Raw genomic sequence first — 24493 nt, forward strand, 5'->3', positions numbered from 1 at the left:
CACTAAATTCAACATAAAGCATAAGAGCTTTGTAGTCAGAAGCCCAGCCACTCACTCTAATATAGAGGGAAGAATATGAAGGAACACTTAAAGCAGAAGAAGGCCCAAGCTCTCTTCTGTTGCAGGAAATAAAAATTATACTAGTTCAATCCTCTTCTAATGCCCCTCACATATCCCTCACACACCCCTATCTGATGGTTAAACACTGGGAAAGATGAAAAACATGGATAACTCCTTGAGCTGTTAGGCCCTTTCCTCTCAGAATCCTGAGGGGTCTTTATGGTTGGATCAGAAGTTACTGGATGTGCAAATTTCTGCTAAAGAAAAAACATGCATAAACAAGAGAAAGGAAAATCAGAAGAGGAAACAATTTCCGCTTATGCATACATTTATTTTAAGAATTCAGATTACTGTGCATCGTTTTTTTGCAAATAGAGGTTTGAAAAGAACTTAGAAAAGAGCATGGTGTTTGCCATGTTGTGCCACTGAAAAATTAAACTTGGAAATTTCCTCTAGTTCTGCACAAAAAGTTTATTCAGGAGAGCTTTCTTTGCTGACAGTAGCTCATAGGAGCAGGATTTTAAGCATGGTAGCTCCAACCGTGTAGCCTCGGTTTCAGCCTTTCCAGGACCAGCAGAAAGGGGTCTCTCAGGTGCATGTGAGCCACTCAAGACCACTGGAAGTGACAAGTGATAGAGGAGACTGCTGTCCACTACGTGTCAGAAGCCCCATATCTGCTGACCAGATTTATCATTTCTGGAAGTTTGCTGCTTGCCAAAGGTTTTCGTTAAGGAGGCTGCCAAGGCTTACCTGGCTCTCTCCTATACAGTGCTGCTTTTTCATACATGTACCAAAGACACTGCCAGGGTGACCTGACAATTATAAAGTATGACTAGCAGGTTCCAGGGACACTGTTTAAGAGCATGGGCAAGCAGGTGTTGTTTTTCTCCATTGTGCCCAAGGAGGACTCACAGCTGATACTGCAGGTGAACCACTGGTGGCACTTTTTATAGCAGACTTCTGATTCCAATGAGCACAGTAGCCATGCTGAGAGAAGAACCTGAGAGTGAAAGCTGGCAGACAAAAATGGATATTGTTGAGGTAGATACCTGCTGTATACCAGATTAGGGAGGACCACAATAGGTTAAGGAATTCTTCAACATCACTGATGTACACAAGTTCATGGAGCCAGAAGGGTTAGACCCAAGTGTGCTGAGGGAGATGAAGGCTGATAGCATTCTGAGGCCACTCTCAATGGTCTTTGAAAGGTGGAGGCAACTAGAAAAGTTTGCAGATGACTGACTCTCAGCCTTACCTTCAAACTATGCAAGGAGGAAGACGAAAGAACCTGGCCAGCCTCATGCAATCCTTTGGAAGATGGTGGAGAAAATCCACCTGGAGAGCATTTCCAAAGCCACAAAGAATCATGCTCAGGAGTTGTCAACCTGTATTTCTGAATAGAAAATCGAAAACTGTTTACAGAACAACCAACCTGTTGAACCTCTCCTTCAGTGACCTGCAGGATGGGACAGAGTGCAGACTCAACAAGTTTACAAAGTGCACAGAAGTAGGAAAGGTGGCAGGTGCAGCAGACAGTTGTGCTGCACTTCTCAACAGGAGAAATGCAGAACTGGCAAGGAGGAATGTGATGGAGCACAGCAAGGGCAACTGCACAGTCCTGCATTTGAGGAGGAGTAGCTCCATGCACTGGTACATGCTGGGGACTGGCGCAGCTGGCAAGCAGCTTTTCAGAGAATTTCTGAGAGATCCTGCTGGACAATAAGCTGAGCATGAGCCAGAAACACTGGCTTGAAGCAACAAACAGTACCCTGAGCTGTATTTAAAAGCATGTTGCCAGCAGCTCAGGGGAATTAGTCCTTCCTCTCCCCTTGCTGCTGATGAGGCTACATGTGAGGAGTACCAGATTCAGTTCTGGGCTGCCCAGTACAAGCAAGTTTTGAACAAACTGCAGTGACCCCAGCACAAGTCCTGAGATCCTGCTCTGAAATGGTGCTACAGCATGTCCAAGAGGCAATTTCTGACACTGAGACTTTGCCTCAGTGCCCCCCTGCAGCCTGCAGCCACCCTGTGCCAGGGATGGATGCTGCCCAGCTCAGGGCCAACAAAGGTGACCCGCTGCTTCTCACTGCAGGGTAAATGAAGAAGCATCATCTCCATGTTCTCTTCTGCTTACAGCTCTTGAGCACACCAAGGGTACAGCCTCCGAGGATGAGAAACAAATTGAGAATGACAGCTATTGTCTAGGTCTGAGCAGAGTTTATTTTGCAGTGGGCAGCTGGCCTGGAGTAGAGGGTGAAGATGTGATGTGTTATGGCTCTAGATGCAGCAAGCAAGTTAACACTGCAGGGCTGTGTTTCCCTTTCTCTTTTTTGGTTTAGTGGCCAGGATGGCAAGGTGCTTGAGGCTCTTCCTCTGCCTCCCACACTGACCAGTCCACTGCTGCCTTTTTCTAGGCTTCACTCAGAGCAGTGAGCCTGTGTTGGCCCCTGAGGAGGGACAGAGTTCCTGTCCAGCCACCCTCCCCAGCACAAGGTCCCTTACAAGGCAGGGAGGCCAGGAGGTCACAGTACCCCGATTATATGGCTGGTGCACAAAGTTCTCAGCACAGTCTTTGTCCAACAATTTCCACCTTTCTTTGTTCCTAACACTGGCCTAATGTTACAAGAAACATTAAAAACTTACATCTTGAATGCAGTCGTGAACATTTCCTTGCCCAATGCTGTGACTGATCAACAAACTGCTACAGAGGAAGACAGCTCAGAGGACATGGGCACAGGCTGTGGCAGGAGAGCCTACCCCTGATAACACCTAAAATCCAATACAATGCAAGCTATCAGCTGCTGGAGCCAGGGTGCTGTCTTGTTGTTAAAGTATGCTAAGACCATCTTGGTTCACCAGACTTCGAATACACACCCTGCTATTAAAAGAGGATGTGACAGATAAGCCAGTCTGCTGGCTTGTAGATCCGTTACTAGCAGTCAATTTCTTTATACTATAAAAGTCCAGTCCCATCTCATACAGTTAGGTTCTTCTGACATAAGCCTTCTTGGGGTGTATGTGTGGAGATTGCTCCCTCGGGCTGGGGACACCCCCCAAGGTTACTCCTCAATGTTGAGAGAAAGAGATCTCCCCATGAGCATTGATATGGGTGAGTTACATCAAATCTCTACTTAATAATTATTCCTTTTTCCTAGCTTCAATATGTTTCAATAATTGCTTCAGTATAGTGCACTATCCTATCCTATCTTGTACTATACCACTAGTAGTTTCAGCTTTTATATTGTGTAGTAAATAATTCTGATTAAGATCTTTTGCCTAATCATTTGTATAAAATAGATTATTAATTTTATATAAATATTCTCATTTTGCCAATCATTAAAACCTGCAGGACAGGAGTTGTTCAGTCATACCTCCATAACTCCTTAAACTGAAACCGTTGATGTAATCCGAGGCTGGGATTGGATTTAGCTGCACCTAGGCTCCTCTCTGAGAAGGGGTTTAGAAAGCAAGGGAGTCCTTTCTGCACCTCATGACTCAACAGCAGGGATTTCTAATAGATTTTGTCTAAACTTTCCACTCCCACCCACAACACAGGCGACGGTTATTCAGATTCTCACCACGGGAATCATAACAAAACAAAAACAAGAAACTGGACTTTGAAGAGAGAGCTATGGGCTTGAGCTGGTTTCTGCCCATGTATTTCTTCCTGGTGATTGGAGATACTCAGCATCACGACGGTGAGAGAGACCAGTAATGGGAATTCCATTTGTATTGTGATCCAGCTGGAGGTTGCAGCTGCTGTATTGCGCTTGTATTGTCAATGCTGCTTTACTCTGCTGAATTAAAATTCTGTCTAACACCACATGTCTTCAAATAAGTAAATTTGGTATTAACACATTATACCCTCCTCATGTGGAAAATCTAAAAGAGCCTGGTCAGACTGTATTGCACAAGAGAAGCACCTGGACTGCAGGACAGCAGGAAACACCTCACCACACAGAATGCATCTCCAGGAGGGCTGAGTTTACTCAAAACAACATACAAAGCAGTTTAGCACAGAACAGTTTGAAATGGCCACCCATTTGTACCATCAAGGGCAGACAGGAAAGATATAAAAATACAGGGCCATGTGCATAACACTGTGTACAACCTGCCTACTAACGTAAGGCCACTTACATTATTGCTTGATTCAAGCAAAAGAGACAGTAGGTACTCCTTTCTGACCTTGATTCAGCCTAAGTTTCAATCACTTCAACAACACAATAATAAAACGACAACCTTGCATGTATCAAAAAGTAAAGCTCTAAATATATTTATTATTCAGTTATATTTGTTTTTCATTGCACAAATTTGGTTTTTATCCCCATGTTTTACAGTTTTTTTACAAAGCTGTCACAAGTTTTAGAAACTGTTAAAATGATCACTTAAGACTATTTAGGCACAGATCATTAACCCATAACTCCATTTCCTCCATTTTTTTTCCATGTGAAAGATTTACGGTTGCATTTAATCTCCAAATTGAAATACATTTGACAGTCCACGCTTTTACAGGCATACTGTCTGAAAAAGAAGTTTTGATTAAATAGTCTCACCTTATCAAATGTTTCCAGCAAAGCCTAAAGAAAGCAACTTCTTTTCCAGAAATGCTGAAATCAACACAACCCTAAGATAAGAACCATAGTGGCCCACCATTCTCTATGCTAGTCAGTCATGGAATAACAAAGAAACAGTTCTCAAGAGGATGTAAAAATCCCCTGTAAAATTTACTTTAACATAGAAATAATTTAAATAATTTATTCTGTATGAAAAAAACAAGCAAAAAAAATGCAGCAAATAAAACACACATGGTGAAAGGATGTGTCATATCCCCTGGACTATTGAGGCTGTGTTGAGTGCTCTCCTTTCTGATAATGATTTCTTGAAAAGCAGCGTCATATCTCTTGTGCTACCTTCTGTGAAAATGGCTTTGAAGTTTGAAGCTGTTAGGACTGTTCTACATAGCTGAAAAACTGTGAGCTTTTTGATTTCTTAACATAATTCTTCTCTTTGGTAAGAGAGCCTGATCACTTTTGGTGTAAGATTCATATGTTTAGATTAAAGCTCTGTATCTGGGGTAAGCTGCTTTTGCATGTAACTGTATATTGCAGAGTGTTCCCAGGACACAGGGAAATCCATTCTAGATGATCTGAAATGAGCTGAAGTTTGTTTCAGCAACTTTGTTATTAATATATTATTTTTTATAAAAAGAGTAAAGTTAAATAAGTGACTGATGCTAAAGGACTCTTCCTGAAGAATATGAACAACAACCTCCTCTTCTTAATGCTGCAGAAACAACAATATTTGTAATTTTTTAGCACCCACATCTATTGTTGCTATTTAGAAATGAGTAAAATATTTTTGAAAACTGGGTGAAGAGTTTGCAGCAGAGCAAAAGGGAAAAGTCTTCATGTGATTTCTATATAAGAGCAATTAGTGCCATGAGATCTTGCTGGCTATGCCTTTCGGGGATAACCAGGGGGGCATCTCACATGAGCACAGGCAGTGCACAGCCTTTAGTCCCCTTGATAAGGAGCCCTGTTTGTGGGTATTTCTGAAAATGGAGGGGGGGTTAATTTTTTTTTTTATTTTTTTTTTTTAGATTTTGGGTAGTCAGTAGGCCTCAGGGAACTAGCAAGGCATAGTATTCATTTCTATGTGCCACAACAGAGGTGCACAGTTAACAGGTTAAACAGCGGTTACTTGCTCTGCTTGGGTTTAAGACACCTCCATAAGGTCTAGCAGAGAGCTAGAGAGCTGGTGCTGAAGGGCACAGGTCAGTGTGGCTGCAGGCCTTGGGGAGCCAGAGCAGCCTGGGAGGATGCAGGGCACTGCACAACACAGCTGGCAAGAGGGACCCTGCTGCTGTAGATGGCTGCAAGGATGGGACAAGGTGCTGGCACCTGGGAGCTGAGGAGGCAGCGGCTGCAGTCACATGGACAAGCAATACTCCAGAAACCACAGAGGGCTTTTCATGACTAGCCACGGCCCCGTGATCTTCCTGTGGTTGACACAACACGTCTAGCACCATTGCTGAAAGGTCGGCAGTGGGTTGGGGGTCCAACTCCCCCCTCATCCTTTTAAACCCTCTTGGCAAATTCCCCCACTGCTGTCAACACCGTGCAGCTTTAAATGTTGTCCTCATTTATATGATGACCCCCAATTGACTGCAGCTAGTCTTTGGCAGAAGGAGGAAAAGAAGGCCACTGACCACAGGACACAGAGTTCTTTCTCTGGAAAGAACTAGCCCACAACCACCCTTCAAAGTGGGACCTCCAACACCAACTCTCCTTTACCTATGACAAAAAGTGCTGGCCCTTGGCACTCCCAGCGTAGCCTCCCACTCAGAGCAGGACTATCCCTAGCACAAGGTCAGGGCAGCCACGGCTTTGCCTAGCCACCTGGTGCAGGGCCAAGCCATGAGGTGAGAGGGGTGCCTGAGGATCACTTTGGAGCTAGACCTGCCGTGAAGCTCGGCTGGAGAGTGGCCTCCCAGGGCAAGAGGAGAGCAGCCACAGGAGCCACACTGCTGCATCCCAGCATGGGAGAACTGGCAGCTGCCTTCAGTCTCCCATACTCCTGTGGAATGGCAGCAAAACACGTTGCTCCTAGAGCTTAACATGTAGCTTCTCCAGGACTGGAAGAGCAAGATTTTCCAAAGTCTCTCATTAGCATTAACACATGAGCTTCTGACATCAGTGAGCGGGCAAGCAAGGGGAGCCTGAAGAAGTGCAGTAAATCCATCAATAACTGTCTGGTGATGATTAGGGAAATGTGACCACCACAAGCCAGGGAAGTCCATGCTGCCTGAAGCATCAATTTTTCTCCCAGTAAAAAAACTAGGAGGAGTTATTGGCAGCAACTGGAATCTCCTCCAGTTGCCAGGGGTGCAAAGAGCTGCAGGCCAGCACTTTCAGTTACTGCCTGTGTCTGTGCAGAGGTTTCTGATCTCCAGCTCCAGCTGTTTAATTTGGACATCTCTCTGGATTATCAACTCACGTAGTCTACGGATTTCTTCCTGTTGTCGGTAAAACATCTGTAAAAGCTGTAAGAAAAGACACATTTTACTTCCTTTACACTAAGAAAACACAGACTTAGCCTGACAATGCCACCAATCCTGTCACATGACATCTAAGACAAACAGCATCTAAAGAGGAGGCCTTCAACTAACAGGCTGAACATAGCAATGCTCCTGTTGTCCACTAGGTCGGGTTAAAACAGCAGGTGTTTCTCAGCATCATTTAGTAATGCTACATCTCCTTAATTTAATGGAAAAAGTCAGGAAAAAACAGCCTTCATACCACTGATCACTCAAAGAGAGCCTACAGAAAGGATCTGGAGTCTAAATTCCAGAGTCCGCTATATCTCCTTCTCTGACCTTGGGCAAGTTCTTCTACTTTTCTTCTTTTTTTTCTGATCATGCTCTGTCCTCTCCAGTTGGGACTAGCATAGCCTTTCACTATGCATGCAGCAGAGCACCCAGTTCTGCAAGGGCTTCTGTAACCTCAGAGTGCCAGCTCAGAAATATGTAGAAAAATATCCTTTTTCACACCACAGGGAAATTCAGATGTGGAAATTCCTGCCCTATAAAGCTGCAGAAGCTAAAATCTTGAAGAGATGAAAAGGGCACCTGAGCAGAGCTAGGGGATGAAAATCCTTCCAGGGTTGCTGAAAGCAAATACACTGCATGTACTTGAAAATGTCCCTGAACTGCCAATGATGAGAGGCTGGAAAATCACCACAGAGATCTACCATTGTGCCAGCTTTGGTTACTATACAGGGAGGTGGTTGGCCATGACTGAAGATTGATCATGGAGCTGCCAGGATATTTTCTGCAGTCTTTCCCAGGTGCAGGCTGCAATAAGCAGCCAGCCTCAGTGGCATTGCACTGTCGGGTTGTCCCCCAGCAGTGAGCTGCTGAGGCAGGAGCAGAATCAGCCTCTTAGCCATGTCAGGGTCCACAACAGTTAGGCAGTTAAGACTATATGGATGCTCCAGGGGTACAGACAGTCCTTCCACAGTGATACATGCTGCCTCACCAGGCTCACTGAGTGCAACTCTCATAGAAGGGTTACACTGCATGAAGTCCCTTCTCCAGGCACCAAAGATCACAAACACCTTCTTGTCCCCAGACAGCCACCAGGCAGGTCTGTGCCACAAGAATGCCCAAGAACGGCTGAGGTCACTTGGTCTGTTCAGCCTGGAGAAGAGAAGACTGAGGGGAGACTTCATTGCAGTTACAAACTTCCTCCTGAGGGGAAGAGGAGGGACAGACACTGCTCTATTCTCTGTGGCGACCAGTGACAGCACCCGAGGGGAATGGCCTGAAGTTGTGTCAGGGGAGGTTTAGGTTGGATATTAGCAAAAGGTCCTTCACCCAGAGGGTGGTTGGGTGCTGGAACAGGCTCCCCAGGGAAGTGGTCACAGCACCAAACCTGACAGAGTTCAAGAAGCGTTTGGTCAATGCTCTCAGGCACGTGGTGTGACTCTTGGGGATGGTCCTGCATGGGGCCAGAACTCCCTTCCAAATCTTGATATTCTGTGATTCTGTGAGAAAGCAGGAATAGTGGCTGCTCCCTCCTTTCCAGATTCCCTTATCTGGGGTGCTGCTGGGCTGTATTTCTGCTTCCTGTGTGGCAGCCAGGGCATGAGGAGCTTCTGCCCTCGCAAAGCAGAAAGAGCTTACACTGACCCAGGTCTGCAAAATAAACCCTCCCCAAATTGCCACCTTGTGAATAGCATCCTTTTGGCAGCTGGCTTTGAGCTTCCCCCACAGCCCCAGTCCTTCACCCCACACATTCACACCTCATTTTCAGTTTTTGGTGGTGGACACTCAAATATGTCAAAGCAATTGGAGAGGCACATTTGCTCATTTTTTGGCGATTTCTCCTCCACTTTCAGCTGTTTCCTGCCATCTTCGATCTCTCTTGGCTTCTGCTTGTCCTCCAGTGGCATCCTTTCTCCCTGACCCTGCTGCTGGCTCAGATCAGTAGTTTTCATGAGTGGCTCTGGCTCAAGACACTGTGGTACGGAATTCACAGCTCCAGAGCCTGGTCTCAAGGATACCAAGAGAGGCCCTAAGGAGGGAGGCAGGTGACAAGTTAGCACTCACAAAGCACACTCAGAAATCAGCTCTAAGCAATTCATTCAAACAACTTGTAGGGATAAACATGAACTTGACTGGAATGGCTTCCAGAGTTCACGGTCACCAAGTTATTTTAGCTCACAGTCATATTTGTTATGTTTCTCCTTTTTCTCCTTTCCTCTTTCTCTGGCAGTTAACAGGCCAGAGAGCTGGCAGCAGCTTACCCAAGCCCTGGGGAGCTGAAGGGCTGGGGAGCTCTCCATGTGCTGACCTTTGTTAACTCCATTCAGCCACTGTTGTGCTGTCAGTGCTGGCTGGGCTGCTGCAGTCAAGGGGTAGATGTCTTCCTGGTATGATTCCGACTGCAAACAAACAAAAGTCCAGAGTAACTACATCAGTGAGGTTTTAATTTAAAGGGGCTATACTGGATTGTGCTGAAGAAATAAGTTTATTCCACTTCAGCAAAGGGAGTGTCATGAGTACTCACCAGCATGGATATAAAATCTTCTCACCTGCCCTGAGCCTCTCTCAGAAGAATTGCATCTGAAGGCCTAATTTAATTCCTGATGATAAGGTCTTTGCATGTCCATACAACAGTCTGGGGGAGGTTGACAAATGCTAACTCAACTCCCATAAAATCAGTGTTCCTGAGCATGAATCAGTGAGTACAAAGGATGGACACAAGTCACAAATCATCAGCTGATCATCAGCTGACAAAAAATGGCCAAGGAGATAATGTTGGAGGAACACGCCTGATTGGTAGTTGCAGTAAGCACTAGCTCTGCTGCCTCTGAATTCAAGGAACTTTCTTCTCATATTCTACTTTCTGAAAGTAGAAGGCACAGTGCTGACATTTCCCCCGTACTTTTGCTCACACAGTCACATGGAAGCTGCCTTGGCTAGCTACTGATTCATGGTCTGTTTCCTTCTCTTAATGACACCAGCTCTGAGACTTACTTCTACATCACTCTCAGTGCAATGGGTCATGCCCTACATGCTGCAGAACAATTGTCTGTAACACAATTTTACCCACTGGGTAGAGACCTGGGAATCCATCATTCCCATTTTCCCAGGGTAATTCTTCTTCCTTCCACAAGGAGATTTTTATGTCACTCAACATAAACGCCAGCCCTTCTCTCTCTTTTGTCATTCTGTCAAACAGATGACACTGAGGAAGTTTACAGCCAGCTAGTAGACCTGGCAGCACATCTTAGAAAGTCAGACGTTAAACAGAGACCTAACTCTTGAGTTACCCAGACAGGGTTTGTTGGCAGGGCTGCCCTAGAAACTGGCCAGCTATGTCCCTCGTGCCAGGAGGGAGAAAATCCCTTGTTCTACCTACTCTCATGCTCCCAAAAGAGTCACAGAGAGGAGGCACTGCCCTCATTTTTCCACTGACATTTGCCCCAGATAGGAACATGATCTGAGGTTGACTTACCCGTCGAGGCACAATCATGGAGATGGGCTCAATCAGGCCTTTAGTTGGAATCAGTTTGTAGAAACGGAAAATCTCACAAGATGACACATCAAGGCCTCTCTTTGGCATCATTCCTGGTGGAAGAGCATGAAATAAATGGGATATAAATCTCCCTAGGAAAGTTAATGTCATCTGCCATGGGAAAAGGGTCACCAAATAATTAAAGGAGTCATAGCATCAGTTCCACATCAGCACGGTCTGAAATCTGCATCCAAAACTGGCTCAGTGGCATAAATTACAAGACTAAATACTTTTTTTTTCTGTCAGAGCATGGAGTTACATACAGGGTGTGTGATTTTCACGCTAAGCCTCCTGTTCCTTATTCATTCTAATGAGCTCCAAATTGAACATAACTGAGTAGAACTGGCAGGTGATGACACAGGATTTGAGTATCAGGATGACGAAGAAGGGATTTCAGGACACCTAAACACCACAAGATTAGCTATATGGATCAGGCTGAAATCCCTTCCAGCTCAGTATCCTCCCCCAAAACTGTCCCAAAACAGAACAGAGTATGGGAAAGGCGTGAACATCTATGCTGTCAGACAGCACCATTTGTGTTTGAGGGACTGGCTAAGGCACACAAAGTCTCTAAGTACCTGATAACCTCAGCAGATTTCTCTCCCACAAGCTTGCCCAGTCCAAAGCCTATACTGTCAATTCCATTAACATGTCAATTCCCTTAGCAAAAGTGATTCCCTATGTTTGTAGACCTTGCTTCATGGTGTTCTACCTAAGCTTAATTTTCTACTACTACCCAACTAAGGTTGGGTAACTGAAGTAGGCTCAGTTGGTTAGAGCACAGTGATAATAATGCCAGGGTTGAGAGTTTGATCCCCATAGAGGCCATTCACTTATAAGTTGAACTCAGTGATCCTTGTGGGTCCCTTCCAACTCAGAATATTCTGTGGCTTCATTAAACAGTAGACTCTATGTAAAGGACTGTTCCTCTTTACATTATGCATTCACCTAAATGCAAATCTAAACTCCACTTCTCTACACAGTATTTTGTTTTGCTAATATTGAGAAAGAAATTTTGTGCAATAGCCTGAGCAGTATATTTGATCAGCAGAACAAAGCAGGTTAGGGCAGTAGACGTGATTCATTCAGGCCTTTTAAAAACACTTGTACACTTCCTTTTCATGGAATAATTTTTAAAGAGACTATGACTATGACAACAAAAAATCTGGAAGGATTATAAAAACTGAATAACGGGAGATCCTTCCAGTTAAGTTTTAAACAATTTATTCCTTTCGATTTTTTTTTTTTTTTGAAGGAGACCTGCAGGCACAAAACCCAGTCCTGCCAAATATCTGTACCAATGTTCTGTAAGACCAGGAGCGTCCAAGATGGTGTGGAGGGGTGGTAAATGATCCTAGAAATATGTCAGTTTACAGAAGAATATGACTTAAAGGGTAGATCCAAGAAGGTTCCAGAAAGGGCTGAGGACTGAAAGCAGACTATGTAGCATGAATTAGTAGTATGCAAGGGTCTGCAATGGAAGACAGGTGACCTAATCACAGCAGGTCTATTTCTAAACAGGAAATGTCAGTAAAGAAGAAGATAGGAAAACAATAAAGAGTGATGGCCTTAAGATGTGAAACACCTATTACCAGAGAAATCACGGAGTGGGAATAATGTAAGTATAGTTCAGTGCCAAAAATCTGGAGCAGATTCACAAATGGCAAGGAGCATTCTCCAGCTTTAAATCCAGACTATCCTCCCTTCCACCTTGACCAGGTATGTGAGAGGGGCTGCAACGGTGACTGGTAATGCTGCCCAGCCCACGCTCTGCTGGTCAGAAGGGACCCCTCCGAGCTCTGACCCTGTAACACCACCTGCCATATATACATGAGCTGGGCCAAGCTGAATGTTGTGCACCTGTAAACCTGGGTGGAGGAATCTGACCCATTTTCTTTTCTAAATGATATTTTGGATAATCCTAGACTCTGAGAGCCTCTAAAACAAAAAAGTCACAATCTTCTTCTAACATTAGGCATGCTGCCACTCACCAATTCCCTTCTGTGGTAAGTGAGAACGATATTCCATCAAGTAGTTCAGGTATGGTTTCTCAGGGCTTATCTCATAGTACCGTATATTTCCATCACCCTAAAGGGAAAGAAAATCAACATCAGCTGGACTGTGCTGTTCAGCATGAGGGTCTGACAAGTATGCCTGGCCTGAGAAGCCGTGCAGGATCAACAGTGAACCAAATGTTTACCCTCAATTTCCTACATGGGAAGGTTAGGACTCTGCAGTGTGCTTAACTACAATAAGCGTGATACACCAGTAAATGCGGTACACATGGCCTGATGCGCAGCACCCTGCGGCCCCTTTCCATCTGCCCATGTCCTTAGGCTAAGATGCTTCAGGAGCATCTTTGACTTCAGCCTGATGTAACGCAGGCTGAGAGCAGAATCAAACAGGCCAGCATTTGCTGACATAGAAAGCACTTACCTTTCCCACCACATAAAGCATGTGTGTGTCAGAGTCATAGACGGGAAACAGGAGTCCCGAGGAGCCATCCAGATCCTCCTCCAGTAAAGGCACAGAAAGGTCATTCTGGGCAGGACACAGGAAAAAGGGTCAGCTGCAATCACCTGTCAGTCACCTCAAGTCAGGGACACCTCACCTGAGCCCCAGCAGCACGTGAGCCAGCTCTGTAATGATCCCCAGCCACGGCCCTGAGCAGAGGGCAATGCATAGACTTCTTCAAAGCTCTGTGGGTAGGAAATGGGTGCTCTGTCCCAGGCCTTGACTGAGTGCAGGACATCAGTTCCTACCACTAAAACGTCTCAGGCACCTGATGACACTTCAGGGTATGTACAATAAAAAACATTGTCTGCCTCCATGTGGGCCACCAGACCCAGGGAGATAAAGAAGCTTTCAGGGAACATCTGCATGGCACACTGTATTTTACTTATATTCTTCCAAAGCCACTAGTCAAGGCAATACCTCCACAGTTGTGCACCACCCCCCACAAGAGCAGTCTACATCAGCAAGCAGTCTCCACACTGCACAGTGGGAAGGTGCCATTTGCAAGGTCAAAAGCTCCTGCTGCCCTTTGGCAGCTAAGCCACGTAGGACATAGCACACCACTGCCTACACAAGGCTGGCATGTCTTGTACAAAGCCATCCCTGCACTGCTGAAGGGAGCAATTTTGAGAGGACCAATGGAAAAGACTTTGATGTCCCATGGCTACCGTGTCCTAAGTCTCACATAAATATGTATTTAGCATTGGGTTAAACATATCATGTGCTGCAGAATTGCCAAGCTGCAGGCTCCAGAAATCCAGAGCTTCTGTTTAGATGTAATGATGACATGGGCGGATGTGGACCTCAGAAAGATGCCTTCTGGGCAGGTCCTGTGCCAATGCCTGTTCCTAAGGAGGCTGCACATACCTTCCCACTATGTTCTTAAACTAAGTGTGGCCAGCTCCTCCAGCAGAAGGCACTGAAACCCATGATGAGTCACAGCACTGCTCAGTATTGTGGAAAGCCTTCAGACAGCAGTACAGTGCTTTACCTCTCACATATGGCAAAGAAGCTATGCCCAAACATAGCCAAACAGCAAATCATAGGCCTGGTCCTCCAGCTTTTCCTGGTACAAAGAGTGACAGCACTACATGATTGTGCTGCATGGTGGTTGATGCAGAGAGACAACGTGAGATGCTGGCAAAGTAAAAACCTTTCACTGAATATGAGGGGGTATAGGAGAGAAGGGTTTAATTAGCCTAGCAGCCACTGTCATAGGAGATCATGTCTTGGAAGTGATCATTTAAGTGCTACCTCAATATTCTACCTTCAGGAACCATGAGAAATCAAAACCACCCCAGATATTTTTCTCCACTGAGGGCTTCATCTGAGTAGGCTGTCTCTAGAGCTCATTTCTATTTCCAATATCAGGACCAGTTTGCCAGTAAGACCACTAAGAGCCACTTTAAGTCAGAGCTACAGGAACCACCCACAGGTCTTTTCAATGATTCCTTTCTTTAGTGGGCTGTTGTGGTTCAACCCCAATTTAAGTCTAAGTACCACACAGCTTCTTGTTCACTTCCCCTTGGTGGGATGAGGAAGAGAATCAGAAAAAGGTAAACCGATGTTGAGATAAGAACAGTTCAATAATTGAAAAAAGCAAAATATAAAACAATAACAATAATTGTAATGAAAAGAAAGGGGAGAGAGAGGAATTAAACCCACGAAAAATAAGTGATGCACAATGCAACCACTCACCACTCACTGACCAAAGCCCAACCAGTCCCTGAGTAGCAATCCATGGCTCCTGGCCAACTCCCCACCTTGAGCATGACATTCTATGGTATAGAATATTCCTATGGCCAGTTCAGATCAGCTGTCCTGGCTATCCTTCCTTCTGGTTTCTTGTGCACCTACACACTGGCAGAGCATCAGACACTGAAAAGTCTTTGACTTAGGGTAAGCACTACTTAGCAACACCCAAAACATCAGTGTGCTATCAGCATTAAATCCAAATACAGCATTGTACCAACAACTAAGAAGAAAATTAACTCTATCCCAGCCAAAACCAGGACATGGGCACAGCATACTCTCTGTTCTGGAGGATTTCTACGCTTAAAGTTTCTTTAGAAACTCAGTTAACTCTCACAGCAGTAAGACCTATCTCCCATTAGGAATTTGACAGATCACTTCTGAATTCCTGTTATGGTTCAATTTTTGTGTATTTGGCAGGTGGAAAAGTTAAAGTGACAGTAAAAGAGAGAAAACCAAAGCTGATGTGGTTAAGATTGTTGGTCCCATACTCACTTGATCCCATAAAGCAATTTGCCTATTATTCCACCGAGATGTTCCAGTAGAGAACAGCTTTTTCATGTTTCCAAGAAACAACACTTTATTGACTCTGTGAGACTTGTAGCTGGCTTCCTATAGGAAGAGAAAGGACACTGCATGAGTAAAACAGCACCTGTTGCATAGCTACATTTCATGTTACATGACAACCCTCATTCATTTACATCTGAAAGATCTGCTCAGCCTGGTTGAAGTATGGTGAGCAGGACTCCACGGGGATCTGAGAAAGCTGGCCTAAACACTTCAGGACCATTCCCAAAAGCTCAATCAACCTCTCCTAACTAATGATTGACATATTTGCAAGAGGGCAGACCCTATTAGTTGTAGGCAGAACTTCCTGTGTACACAAATCTGTGCAAATAGCTACAAAATGCAGTCAGTTTCCCCTTACCAACAGATACAAAGTCCAGGTAACAAGAACAAGAACAAGGCTGGCACATGTACACATGTGTACATTTGTCCACCTGTCTGTGCAAGCTCTCCCAAGGTGTCTCACATAGGACTGCACGAAGTAGCTGTGAAAGTAGCACTTTAAGAAGGGTTTCAGGGAGCAAGGAACATCGTAGCAAGACGCAAAAGCCCTGTTTTCAACAATGACAGTTGAGCGTTCCATGGAAAGTAGAAGGCAATAGCACCATCGCCTTGGGCAATGCAGGGCACGGACGCATCACCTTTTATGGCAATGAATCTACCCAGGAGAGGAAACACTCCAAGAGATGAGATCAGCTGGACCACAAACCTCTGAATCCAACTTACTTGTAGGACTGCTCCTGCACGAGGGTCTATTACACGTATCTTTCTGTCCCTGCAGGCTGTGGCAAGGAGACTGCCGTCTGTGTTGAATGACATGGAGAGGACCACATCCGCGTGAGCCTCAAGGATCTTCACTGGCTTTGAGATGACATCCTCCTTGACATCCAGGTTCCAGATCATTATCTGGAGCAAAGGAACAAAAAAAAATCAGCCTTTTGCTGTCTGACCCACTATAATTTTTTTGCACTCTATTCACTTCTTCCTCTTTTTTTGTCCACATGTATAGGTCTTACCACCATAAGTGATTGTTCTCCATCACTTAAAATAATTCCTGATACTTACAGCAATATATCAGTGTTGGCTCCTAATGTCCAAGATTTTAATTTCCTTTGCAACCACATTTTTTACACAAAAACAGCCAACATTATGCAGATATTTGCACTAGCACAACAATAAATCCAAACAAAAGTGCATGGCATTGCATACTGTATTCAATTCAGTAAATAAGAAAGGCACAGTAGACTGAAATTCATGAGAAGAAAGTTAGCAAGTTCTTTTGAACTTGTAGCAATGCCCGTTTCCCTTTGGGGTCGCCATGGAATTTCCCCATAAAGAAAGCTTCTGAACTCTTTGGTATCATCTTACAGCTTGAAATTAAAGCAAAGTTCAAAACACTCTGCCAAACAGGGTGTCTCAGGAGGAGAGCTCCACAAAGCACAGACCCACCTTGTAGTCATAGCCAGAGCTGAAGAGGATGTTATCAGCTGTGGGGTGCCATTCAATGAGGATCACTCTTCCAGCATGCCCAAGAAGTTCTTTCTTCGGACTGGTAATGTTTCTTTTTAACAACTGGTTGGGGATGTCCCATATTTTAACCTGAATGGCACAGGATGGGTGTTTGTGAGATTCCTGAGTAAAGAGCTGTTGGAACTTACCAATAACTATTATTTCCTTGGTATTATTGTTACTATTGTAGTGAATAGGAATGGTCCTGGCTTTATTGAATGCCAGTCCTTTAAATTTGTATCTTTACTTTTCTGTGAACCTGAAGACTCCTCTTTACCTTCTATCTTTAGCCAGCAGTCCTACCAGGTTTTTTTTAAACTTAGCAATCCAACCCTTAGACCTGGCCAAGCTGTCAGCACAATTATGAAAAAGTTATTCCTAAGGGGAAGAAGTAAACTGCAGGTGTTGCAGACCTGGCCTCCTAACTTTGAGCAGGAGCAAGCAAATCTGAGTCCCAAAAGATATTATAATTCTATGATTCTATGATATTATAGCAGTGATTGTTTCAAGCTCAATCCCCTCTTGGTCTCTAGTTCCTCTTCATCCTGGTCCTGAGGATCCATTCAGCGCAATGTGGTAAAAGAACTGAGAACTCCTCTGGTCAGATGACAGCTATAGTCATGTTTGTCCCACAGAAAAATGTGCCATTGCTGAATGCTTTGCAAATGACACAGGCATTTATCAAAGTACACAGAACACAACACCACCAGGTGGCCACAAGACAGGTGCCCTGAGCAGAGAGGCTGGGCAACACCATGCTGTAGTCACTCAACACTGGGAGTGTGTTGTCTCATAACAGGTCTACCTACAGCTCTGTGATCTTCTAGAAAGATCCTACAAAAAGACAAAAATGATCTGTTCTCCTGTGGTGGAGGAAGATGATAGAGGAAACCTGCAACAGCAGCTGAACCTATGCAGGTAAAATGAGTCTCACACGAACTCTAGAAATACCAATATTTAGTATGTTAATAGATCCTTTTGTTCAACGAAAATGTCTATGCTTGTCATAATTTTTCTGGCCTGAAACAAAAGGGAAATACTCTTTAAAGCATAGTTCATGGAAATTAGCCACACCTGCCAAGTCTCCCACTGTTCAGCTGATGAGGATTACTCCTCTCAAATAAGGAGAGGCACAAATTCTGGGACCTGCTGGGAAACATCATAAGCACTCTTCTCAACAGTGTTTATTCCACTGAAGAATCAGGCCCATCAGAAACCTCAGGACTGTAGGGTCCAGTAGTCTCCACATGAACTTCCACAGCAGCTAGAGAAAACATCACACTTTACAGCTTCAACAGTTAGCACTTAAAGGAATGGGGCTGAGAAAGTAGGAAAGAGAAAAATAGGTTGTGTTCATGCTGAGAAGAAATGCCTAGAATGAACCATTCACTCCTCATACAATGAAATGGCAGGTGATAAAAGCAGAGAAAAGCCTCTGGCTGGAATCTCAGGATGCATCAAGTGGCAGAAATTGCCAGTTCTTTAGCGTGCAGAAGAAGCAGGTCTTGGACCCAGGCCTGCAGACTAAGCATGAACAATCCACAAGCTGTCTGCCCTTCTACATCTTGAAGAAAACCTGATAAAGTAAAGTAAAAGGCACAGAGTTGCCCCTCTAAACAGAGGGCAGAAGACCTTCATCAAGCTGAATTCATACATGCCTGATGATTTGCCAAAAAGAACAGAAGGGGTAAGAGGATGAGCTCAAACTCTCAGCCCCTGGCCATTTGCATTGGCCTCAGCCCTAAGCCTGCAGCAGTGCAGACTGAAAAGGGCACTCGGTGTTCATGGAGACTATCCATTCCCTCCCATGCCCAAAAGTACCACTCTACATGCTCCAGCCATGCACCACAAAAGACAGCTGTAATACCACCAAGGCAAGCTCCAGAAAGGCTGGTTAATGGTCAAGAAACCTCTGAGGAATGTGGGCATAGGGAAATCCATCATCTTTGCAGAAGCTTGTGGCCTTCCTCAAACATTTGAGGCAGACCCAGCCCAGTAAGCAATTAGATGCATCCTTGCACATAAGCCAGAACAGTGGCTTATGCTAATGTTCAGAGATGGAAGAGAGCACCAGGCCTTTAACAACAGATTGCAAGGAAGGCTTTGGCTCTAATGTCCATATGGCAATATGGCAATCGCTCGAGATCAGATGCATCCTACTTTTCCCCGAAGGGTACTCAACAGCTGGAAGAAGGGCCTAGTGAAGATATGGGATCTGTAGCCTTAGAAATCTTCTCAACTCATCTGAACAAGGCTTGGAGCATCCCAATTTAACTGGCCTTCTTTGAGCCGGGCCTGGACTAAGTGACTTCCACAGGTCGAGTTACCAGGTAACAGGAAAGACACTCACACTAAGAAACACAGCCCAACGTCCTCGCTTCTTAGCATGGAGGGAAGAGGTATCTCTACACTGTGTCACTGTGCAGGGGACTCCTAAGATACCACTTTCTGGTTCCTCATGATGGGAGAGTAATAACAAAAAGCAGAGTACAGTCACAAACAAACAGACTTCTTAGAAAAACTTTTGGTGCTGAGACCAGTGACAAGCTCAGTGTTTTCACTTTTTAGTCTGAAGAATGATCCAGTGTTAAGTTTCAGTAGGAAACTGGAAAGGAAAGCTGTCACAGAGCAGTCTTCTGCACAGACCCTGGGTCCCAGTGGGCGATAGAATAAGTATGACTCAGCAGTATGCCACATCAGGGATGAAAGCTGGCAACATCCTGGTCTGGAAAAACAGAAATATAGCCACAAGATCAAGGGAAGTGATTTTCCCCTTTAGTCAGCAATTATTAAAGAATGGTTGGGATATTGCATCCAGTTTTGCACCTCCCAGTGTAAGAAGGATGCTGATAAACTTGTGAGTCCAGTGGAGGCCACCAGGATGCTCAGGAGTCTGCAGCACTTGCTCTGTGAGGAGAAGCTGAGGGAGATGGGCTTATTCAGCCCAGAGAAGAGGCAGCTTCAGGGCAAACTAATACAAGCCTTCAATACTCAACAAGACTACTGAGAAAATAGAGCCTGGTCCTGTCTTGAAGTGCAGGGTAGGAGGACAGGATACAACAGTCATTAACTACACTGCATATAAGGAAAAAAGATTCCCCATGGGAGCAGTTGCCTAGAGAGGTGGTGAAATCTCCATCCTTGGAGATTTTCAAGACTCAGCTTCACAGACCTGTGCAGGAGGTGGGGGTAGAGACCACCCAACCTCCCTTTCAACACAAATGGTTCTGTGATTCTGTGATTCTGTAACTGCATCAGGATGTTTTGAGGCTTGTGTTCATTCCTCATATGAGGCTCAAAAGAGAGGCCAAGGTGGTGCTTTGCTTCCAGAAGTAAGCCATGATGTGCCATGCTGCCTGAGACAGCAGGAAAAGCTGGCATACAGTCTGTAAGACAAAATAAAATCTTTGCTATTAGTCCAGAAACTGAAGAAGCCTTCAAAAAACACCAAAGTATCCAAACAAGCAAAGGCAAGTCACAAAACAGAAAAGACAATACAAAAAGCCCAGATTCAAGAGTGACTTTTTGTCAGAACTAAGATGGCAGAGGATGTGAACCAAGCCAGGGTTTGAGGAAATGGCAGGAGAAATCTCCCTGATGCTGTGTGACAAAGTGTGAACATATCCAGTGGGAGAAAACACATATGGGATCTCTGGAAAAATGCACAGTAGTTAGGCAGATGTCCTCACTATCATAGAAGTCAACATCACACTTCTGACAAGACCTCTTGAAAGTGACCTTTCAGTGCGTAGATATGGGCTAAACTGCCCCTTACAAACACAAATTGAATATTTCTATTCCTGTGTATGACTGCATCTTAGTCATACTAACTTCAGCAAAAGCATGATTTTACAGAATAACTGAGTGCAGGAATAAACTCAATTTTTTCTGCAGGGAATTAATCTGAAATAGGTGTTCCAGATTATGGAACAGCTTTTATTCCAAAGTAAAGACAGAGTTTCATTGCAATGAAACTTGAATAGTCATTCCATTTTAAATTCATATTCTGTTTTTCTTATGCAAACACATAAAAACAAGCCCCCACAAAAGATCTTCCTTATTACACTGATTTGATGTATTATTTGGAAGGGATCACACAGCTCTGAACTCAAGAGAAAAAAGGAATCTTACTCTTACCTGATTTCTTAAATAACTATACATATGCTTTCACATCTCATCCATGGACCTTTTGGTTTGTTTTTAACTTCTTCCCCTAAGAAGCACATTAGCCAGGTAGTAATGCAGAGAAGAAGGCTTTAAACTTACTGTGCTATCTTCTGAACATGAAGCTATTACAAAGTCATTGAATGGGTTCCATTTGATGTCCAGAACATTTCCTTTGTGCCCACATACTTTGGGATAATGTGGGTCAAGCTTGCCTGTCTGGAAGAAAAAAATATAATCAAACCTGAGGTGAGCCGTGGAATTACCAGACATTTTCGAGGAAGATCCAAGGCAGCTCCAGCAAGAAACTTGTTTCTGCTTGTTATGCTCCAAATACCCTGAGTGCTCTTTGTCTGTTGAGAATCATTTTTTCTGTCCCTGCTAGTCAAGCCTTGATGATACCACAATAAAGAAAGAAAAGAGTGCTCAGGCCTTCCTAAGTACCTGCTGCTGTCAAGAAATCTCTATGCATGCATACACGCACATTAGAAAATACTATTAGGTTCAGACACCAAAATAAAACCTTGGAGGAGAAACATCTATGAATAGGTTGAACCTTTGACATTTTTCTAAAGATCTTGTGAGGGGGAGACAAACGACATCAGAATCTCCTTCAGAAGACATTTCTTATGAGCAGGAAAAAAATTTTTAGGATTGATTTTTAGCCTCGTATTTGTGACAGAAATTTCAAATGGAGCTTTTTCTTTCAACAAGCTATCTATTTCTCTCTGCTGGTGTTCAAATCCAGTCATTCACCAGAACAAATCAGAATTTTGGACTCTCAAAAAAAAAAAACAACACCATGTTCAGGTGGATCTGCGCTGGTAAAAATCCTGCTAAGTGCACTAAGGAGTATTGAGGGCCTTGTGCCACATGGGGGCTGTGTTGCGCTGGATAAACCCACACTGCAGGAACGGTCTCTGCTAGAAAGTCAAGACTGAATACTTATATGCTAGGAGAGGTGCAGGGATTTTATTAACATTCAAGCACCCCTTGTTTCTCCCTGTCAGGAGCAGAAGAAGGGTGGGGAGCTCCATGACCCACCTTGCATCTCAGGCATCTGTTCACAAGCAAAAGTCAGTCATCTAAGCAGAGAGACATGATGGCAAGCTGGTGATGCTCACCTGCTTACTGTTTCCCACCTGGAAGAATCATAAACCAAAATGATTGCAAATGTGTGGTCTCCTAGAAGGCAGACACTTCTGTTGATGTATTCTCTACATCTCTCCAGAGGTGAGCCTTAGGAGTGCACAGCAGAGTGGAATCACTGCTGGCCCTAACCAGGCTGTGGATAAGATGTAATTTTCCCAGCTTTTGAAAATTTGGGGGGTTTGCAATTTTGAATACAGAACAGGACATGATGTGTAACTATTCTGGCTTCACTGGAAAGTTTGTTGCATAAACTGGGACTAACCTGCTTTAAACTGAACATCCAGAGGGCTTTGAAATGTAAAAGACTGCTTTTTTAGACTACAGTCTAAAACAATTCTCTTTTAGAACAGCCACAATGCAGAGAGATTTGGGAAGGCAGAAGAGAGATAAAAGGCCTTTAATAAGCAGTGTTCCCCCACCCACAGTGCCCTTTTGTAGGCTTCAGAGCTTGGTTTCAAGCTGACAACTAATAGGGCTGGACAGCCAGATCCACGGGGATCCCTTGATCTTTAAGAGAACTCTGACCCCTCCCAAAGCTGGCTCCCTGTCTGCTCCCCACTCCGTTCGGGAGACTCCCAGGCTGCCCTAAGCCCATTCTGCCTGACTCATCCTGCAAGGCTCTCTTACTGCTTTATGCTGCAAAGGAAGAGACAGATGCAGCCTCAACCAAGTTTGTTGCCTTAAGAGACCACAGAAAAACAGGACTCCCGAGCCAGCTTAGTGTATAAGATAAGATAAAGAGGGTAGGTCCTTTAATTTCAGGCCTGAGGCCCACAGGAATACATACTGACACTTCTCCCATTCTACAATTTAAAGTGTTAACCCATCCAATCCCAGATTTATCTACCTCCTAGCACCTCCCCCCGGCAAGCCCCTCTGGAAATCGAGGCAGGGGGCTCTGGGAGCCCCTCTTCCTCATCCTCCTCTTCATCACAGCACATCCAGTCCTGGGTTTGAAGGTCGCTGTGCCTGCGTGGTGTCTTCTTGTCCAGGCCAGGGTGCAGATGTTCTTAAACAGAATGCAGGCCTACCCTGAGGGAAGTCTAAAAAAACCTAACAGAACTTTGAGGGAGTGATATGGAGTGGGGTAGCAGTGTTGGGAAAATGTGCAACCATTAAGCTAGTGAGAAGGAAAAAGGCAGACCTTCATCTTTCAAAGAAAGGCCACAAAATTCCCCTCTGAGTCAAGATCCTGCTTCGGCATATTCTGCATGCATCTCCCCAGCTCATCTGTGTCAGACACCAATCTACACCCAGGCCACACTGTGGGAAAGCATCTCATATCCCAGTTACAGTCACTGAGCTTGTGCCTCCTCAGACTTACAAGATTTACAGTCACTCAGTTTGTTCTGGGCACCTGTGGCCACAGCCGCTTCCCTCCCTGGGGAGATGTGCTGCCATTCCACCCCGCTGGCTTCAGTGGAACATATTCACCAGGACATACCTGACACATCCTGCAACAGGCCATTTTCAAAGTGATGGCAAATATGCAATTAATTTATCTTCCCATGGAATGCAAAGGCCTCCTGAAAGGACGGTATCTCCAGCAAAGAACTCATTCTCTACATAAGCTCTGCTGTTCCCAACCCAACCTCACCTCCAAGCTCTCAGAAAGGAAGAATGGTGCAGAAGGAAAGAAGTGGTATTTATTCAAGGAGAGATGAGAGAGCTTGGAATCCATGACTCAGCAGGAGAGCAGCACAACAAACAAACAAGAAGGCACAGTTAAACAGAGCAAAGCCGAGCCTTCATTCAAGCACATCCTTAGGCAGGCAGCCCCTCCAGTAGCAGCACATGCAGAATGAAATAAAAAAAGCCTTGCAAGGATAAGAGCAGCTCCCTAAACAGGTTGTTCAACCTCCCCAGAAAGTGCAGCCTTCCCTGTCCTGGCTACCATTTCCTGCTTTGACTAAATGTGTGATGTCCTGGCTCTTGGGATTTTCCTCCACACTATGGCGTGCTTGGGATGTGCCTGTTTCCTGTGAATCCAGTCAAAAGTAACTGCAGTCACAGTCAATACTGTCCCAGACATGTGTCTCCAGAACAGGTTGGCTTTGGTGTCCTGGCAGCCAAGGGCCCAAGTCAAATGCCCATGGTGCAGTCTGCATGGGTCACGTCGCAGAAGGTGGCACTCACAAAAAGAACCTCACGAGAAGCGCAAGTTAAAAGCTGCTGCTTTGCACCAGATGGCACCA

The 24493-nt window shown here is 44.7% G+C and overlaps 1 protein-coding gene across 2 annotated transcripts in view; it reads right to left on the bottom strand.

Annotated features, from left to right (window-relative positions):
- Nucleotides 1-4037: 4037 nt before the first annotated feature.
- The window catches only part of CORO2A (coronin 2A), a 58224-nt gene continuing 37768 nt past the window's right edge, over nucleotides 4038-24493 (bottom strand). For both annotated transcript variants that reach the window (XM_032674898.1, XM_032674899.1), the window contains exons 3-12: nucleotides 21249-21365; nucleotides 16923-17072; nucleotides 16200-16379; nucleotides 15402-15518; nucleotides 13077-13181; nucleotides 12632-12728; nucleotides 10581-10693; nucleotides 9414-9504; nucleotides 8863-9134; nucleotides 4038-7102 (exon numbers count right to left, since the gene is read on the bottom strand). In XM_032674898.1, coding sequence (XP_032530789.1) covers nucleotides 6971-7102; nucleotides 8863-9134; nucleotides 9414-9504; nucleotides 10581-10693; nucleotides 12632-12728; nucleotides 13077-13181; nucleotides 15402-15518; nucleotides 16200-16379; nucleotides 16923-17072; nucleotides 21249-21365 — 1374 coding nt within the window. In that variant the 3' untranslated portion in view covers nucleotides 4038-6970. The remainder of the gene's footprint in view (nucleotides 7103-8862; nucleotides 9135-9413; nucleotides 9505-10580; nucleotides 10694-12631; nucleotides 12729-13076; nucleotides 13182-15401; nucleotides 15519-16199; nucleotides 16380-16922; nucleotides 17073-21248; nucleotides 21366-24493) is intronic.

This window comes from Chiroxiphia lanceolata, chromosome Z, assembly GCF_009829145.1.
Source record: "Chiroxiphia lanceolata isolate bChiLan1 chromosome Z, bChiLan1.pri, whole genome shotgun sequence".
Taxonomy (NCBI): Eukaryota; Metazoa; Chordata; class Aves; order Passeriformes; family Pipridae; genus Chiroxiphia; species Chiroxiphia lanceolata.